The sequence below is a fragment of the Capsicum annuum genome, chromosome 9 (genome assembly GCF_002878395.1).
Source record: "Capsicum annuum cultivar UCD-10X-F1 chromosome 9, UCD10Xv1.1, whole genome shotgun sequence".
NCBI classification, from domain to species: Eukaryota; Viridiplantae; Streptophyta; class Magnoliopsida; order Solanales; family Solanaceae; genus Capsicum; species Capsicum annuum.
In genome coordinates this window covers 196,888,045-196,893,755 of record NC_061119.1, presented here as the reverse complement: position 1 = coordinate 196,893,755, position 5,711 = coordinate 196,888,045, and the positions used below count along the sequence as shown (strand labels likewise).

Here is a 5,711-nt window from a genome sequence, read left to right as displayed (position 1 = left end):
AAGCAACGGTGGCCGAACCATGGGATCGAGGGATGCCTAACACCTTCCCCTCGGTCAACAGAATTCCTTAATCGGAATCTCTGTTCATGGACCAGTTTTGAAAGAGTAAAAAATTATTTTGAAAAAGGTTTTTCAAAGGTGACCTGACACATTAGATAATGCCAAGTGGCGACTCTGAGTTTGATTGTTAAAAATCCTTTTCGAAATAAATTTTTATTTTTAATCACTTTAATAATAAAATCCTTTTAGAACTTAAAATGAATATTTTTGGTTTAAAAAAAAAGGGTGTGACAGACACGACCCCAATGATACACGCGGCCCTAGTATATTTGTAACTTTATTTAAATTTAAGAAACTTTTATAAATAAACCCTTATGTTTGATTATTTCTGTTATTTGCCCATAAATTTGTACGACCCTAGTGTAAACGCTAGAAGGAGCTCCATCAAGCCATGAATCGTGCCTGCAGTTCAATCGTGGCACATTCCAGAATGACAAGAACAAAGGAGGGCTCACTCCCAGATAGTCATTGTGGTCAATATTAACCAACCATATATAACCAATGAATCTCAGTTGATCGTGATAACAAAGTCACTTTACCATTTATAATACCTCATTGTGTATTTAAGCCATCGGCAAGAAATTATATTATCATAATTGATTGGATTTCACTATATATATCAAAGTACGAAAACATATTTGTCCATACTTAATTCACCTTACATACTTGAGACAAACAATGCAAACAAGACGATAAGCTACATTCAAACTAAATTACATCAATGTAATCATTTGGTTCAAATTGTATCATCTTTTGAGCATTAGCAATATAGTATCATATATTTTCTGAGTTCTGCTAAGGAGTACTAATAAAAGGGTAAATTTCATATCTAAAGTTACAACTCCCACCAACAACTCTTCCACCTTCTTTCCCATCACAACAACTTGGAAGTTCAGTAATAATACCCTCAAGACACTTCTTACAATCCTCATTAGAAATATCTCTTGTACATTGAACCAATCCATACAGTTTCTTATTTTCTTCAATCTCCATTTCTCCAGTTGCATACAAATTCTTCTTTTTATCAGCATTTTCAGCCAAGCTTCCCAATAACTCCTTGGTCTTTGCATTGAAATATTCAGGCTTGCTCACAACGCGAACATTCCACATGTAAAACTTGTATGTGTTATCAATTTTTCCTAAGAAATTTTTGTTGGAATATTTCAAGAGACAATTATCGTACCATATGATGGCTTCTTTATCGTATGGACAACGTTTTCCAAGTTCTTCACTAGCATCTAATACACATGTCTTGCAATCGTCACTTGAAGCATCACCTCGACATAGAGAAAGTCCATTTGATTGGTCGTAATTTTTCCCAATTGAGCTAGTTGAGAACCCTGTTAGAGGTGTTTTCAAGTAGAGATCACCTAAGACATTTTTCAAATTTTGTGCATAGTAACTATGGGCTGTGAAATTTCCAGATTTTGAGCAAAAATGGAAGAGTGGATCTGTGGAAATAACTGTTGCAATGGATGAAAGAAATATTAGACAAGAGATTAATTTTGAGGAAGCCATATTTTGAGGGAAATATTGAGGTGGTATGAAAAGCTCATATGGTGTAACATTATATATACTACTTCAAGAAATTACTTAAGACGGTTGAAAAGTCATGCATAAAGCCATAATTGTTGATTTTTTCTTCTTCTTCTTCTTCTTTTATTTTTATTTTTTTTGCATTTTTTTAATGGTTGTGACTTGTGAGTGGGAAGTTGACTCTGTCCATTTTGATATGCTTTTGTTCTTATGGAAGGTTTGAACAGTAGTATGCACTTGGAAAATTCATTAAATACAAAAGTGAAATTACAAAATTCCTGAATTATTCCAATTACTCTCTTTATTAACTAATTAATATATTTTCCAGATTTGGTCCTTCACTGAACTGTGCAAAAAAGTTGATATAGGCTAATTTTTCTAATTTATGCAATGGTATTTGAGCAAGCCTCTATAGATTGTATTTTAATAAAAAATTAAAAAAAAATTAAAATTAGGTTTTTCATTTTCATGCGTCAAAGAGGGTATATTTGGGTCATTTGTGTAATGGTAGGAATACGTGTGAACTGTTTTTTAATGACGGGTATATCAACTGTAAATCACAAAGTTAAAAGAATAATATTAGGTGTTTTTTTCATTAAAGAATATAGATGAAAATATATCTTAATTTCATTAATTATAAGGCTTTAAATGGCCGTTTAAATAAAAAGTACACTACTTCTATAACTAAAATATTAGACTCTTATGATAATTTATAAATTGAATATTTTAATAACACAATTATTCTCTGGTAACTAAATAACTAGTAATTTTTGAAAAATTAGCTAAATTCAATGATTTTTTTCAAAAATTCCGTACGTTAAATAATTATTCAAATTATAGAGTCATGAGAGAAATAAATCATTTGCCTTTTTTTCTATGTTGTTGGTGCAGTGAATGAAATCATTTCTCTCTGAAATAGTGTCTCGATTTAAGTCATGGATATTAAAAAAAAATTGATAGGAATACCCCAAGCAATACGTGACAAGAATCCGAGTTAATTAAATTTCAAAATAAGTACAAATATCATAAGGAAAAAAATATTTTCTATTAATATACAATGTAGGAGTCATGCCTAAACCCCCAATCAGCAAATGGTTTTTGACCTCGTTAAAAAGAAAAGAGGGCATAGTCTGGCGCATTTAAAAATAATTAGTTTATGTTTGGATCATTGAATATGAAGTGATCAGTCGGTCATTTTAATTTTACTAAACAACTTTTTTTTAATTGAAATTATTTTGACCTAAGTAATTCAGATATAGTTTATATATCTTACTGATATAATTCGTAATAAAAATAAAGCAGCAAAATTATGTGTGAAAATTGTATCGTTGTTGTATAGAATATATATTTTTTAAATATGATGTACATAGAATTTGTATCATAATGTTTTTTAAGGATGTACATAGAATTTGTATCATAATGTATCATAGAATTTTAAATATGATGTACATAGAATAATGTTTTATATATATGATCTTTCGAAATTGTATCACCATTACATAAGATGTCAACAAATGATTAAAAAATAAAATTAAAATTTAATGATTATATTTGTGTCTGACTATATTATTTGTATTCTTTTCCCGTTAAAAAAATCACTTGCCTTTAAAATGTAAATCAGGTTGAGTAGTTGACCAGTTAATGTAGTCTATATTGACTCAGTATGATGAAGGCCGAAATTATGTGAGCGTAAAAGTTTGAATATTTATGATCAAAACAAAAAAAGTTTGAACATAATGCGATGTAGTACTATGCGTTACATATCTCCCGTTGACAATCTCTACATTTATGGCTTCTAGAACTATGTAATAATTTTGATGCTTTAGTATATACTATTGTCGTAATCCCTTAGATATAAAAATTGTTATTTTCAGATTAAATAAAATCAGTATTTAAAATTAATATCTTCAACAAGTTTACAATAACTGATCAACAACAATGATGTTTAAAATATTTTATGAAAAATAGAAAAATTAACAAAAAAGAGATAAAGATTCAAGTTCATCAAATTCATGCTTTGGTCTAAAGGTGATTATTTCCCTCGAGTATCCGAGGTTATGGAATATATTTTCTCACGATAAAATAAATCACTTCAGCCGAATAGTGATATCTTAAATTCGGTTAATTTTGAACACACTCAACAATAGAAAATCACACTTGAGTTTTTCAACCGAAAAAATGCTAGGAAAAATCAAACATTTATTATCACAAAGTGTAGTTTCAGAAAAGAAGCAATGATTCATAAAAACTTACACTTTTTCAAAACGACGGGTCCACATGCAGACTCATGTGTGTCCGCACATGGTGACATGCGGTCGCACATCCCCAACTCTCAAAATAGAAAGTTGAAGGGTGGCATACGTTGGCATGTGTGCCCGCACATGGCCAAATGCATCCGCATGTCCCAATTTCGTCGTTCAAACAGTGAACTGAAAGATTGCTTCCATTTGATGCGTGCGTCTACACATGCTCGTGTGTGTCCACAAATGGAGGAAAATTTTGTATCAAATTTTTGGATTAAAATCACTAACCCTTAAATTTCTAATGAATTTTATCCAAAAAGATAATATCTCGATTCAAAAGCGAAGTCAACCAGAGCGCGTGAGGACAACGGCAACGCGAGATTTGTCTTCTACTTGACTCACTAACAACAAGGAGGAATACTTTTATACTGAAGCACAAAAATATCTCTTTCTCCCACCAATGTGGGAGAACACTTCTTCCTTAAAGTGAAAACACAAAACATTTTTTTCCTTCATTTTTCATTCATATTTCAACTAGAACCCCAACAAAAATAAAGAAAACAATGATAAATATTAATATAATTGATTTCCATAGATAGTGTTTGCAATAATTTTAATGTGATAGAAAATTAATTTCAATTACAAATAAAATATGAAAAGCAGAATTTTATTGATAAATAATATGGATATAATTCTGTTTGTCTCCTTGATTTTTCTCTCTTAGCTTGATTATTCTATAATTTTAGGGTTGTTAATAACGTATTTCTCGAACATAAGAATATTTGGACCTCCTTGCAATATATTTGATCACGAGGAACCTCGAGCAATGACTTTGACAAAGATAGTATTTGATATTTTGATCTCTTTATGAATATTCCATGAGTTTATGAATTTTGAGATAGCTCTTCAAGAGAATAAGTTACCTTTTATATAGGCTTGAGTTAGATTTAGTGTGGACTGTAACGTAACTTCCAAAAATCCTATTAATTATTGAGTTCATCTCGTAGAGTTTCATAAAATTTTGATATCTCCAAACAAATTTAGCTTTTAAAGTTTATGTGCTTAATTCAATTTTCGATAATTTTAAATAGTGAGTGCATTAGGACCTTCGCAACTCGCTAACTTAAATAATATCTTTGAATAATATCTCTAATTTTTTGAAGAAGTGTTCTTTCAATATCATGAATCATTCATAATAACTCCAATTTTGACTAAATCATAAGTCACATTATATGGTTAAAAATTAGATCAGATAAAATATTAAATCAAAATAAAGACGAGAGAGAAGGAATCATTTGCCTTTAGAATTTAATGGATTAGATGACCAATAGATGTACGTTGAGACTCAGTGAGATGGCGGCTGAATTTCTGTCCATGCCCCAACCCACTAAATTGGAAATTTCCAAAACACGTATTAGAGAGTGTTCTAATGACGGTAAAGGCATATTTAAAAAGGTTTATCTTGTGGGTTCACTTTTTTAACTCGATTTTTATTCCCTCATGATAAGTGAACGAATATTTTTTGGGTTCGAAATAAATAAAAAAAGGAAAAATGGGATGAATTGGAGAATTTCAAAATAGTATCAGAGAGTATTCTGATGATAGTGCAGACACACATGAAAAGGTTTACCTCATAGGTTGAGTCTTCTAATTCGACCTCTAATGGAAAGCGAACGAATATTTTTAGGTCCAAAGCAAACAAAAGAAAAAAATATCGGATGGTTGAGACAGTGTAATCCATTTTTATAATAGTAGTACTCTTGAATTGTTTTAACATTGCGGACTAGAGTTTAGTGGTAGAAGTGTATGTACAAACACAAGTTAGGCATATATTGCTTTGAAAAATATATTAGTCTGAATGAAGTTACTTTC

The 5,711-nt window shown here is 30.4% G+C and overlaps 1 protein-coding gene across 1 annotated transcript; it reads right to left on the bottom strand.

The window, feature by feature from the left end:
* Positions 1-675: 675 nt before the first annotated feature.
* Positions 676-1,619, bottom strand: LOC107879700 (cysteine-rich repeat secretory protein 38). The gene has a single exon (XM_016726662.2). It carries the CDS (start codon positions 1,576-1,578, stop codon positions 856-858), a length of 723 nt encoding a protein of 240 aa, XP_016582148.1. The 5' UTR covers positions 1,579-1,619; the 3' UTR covers positions 676-855.
* Between the last annotated feature and the right edge of the window lie 4,092 nt (positions 1,620-5,711).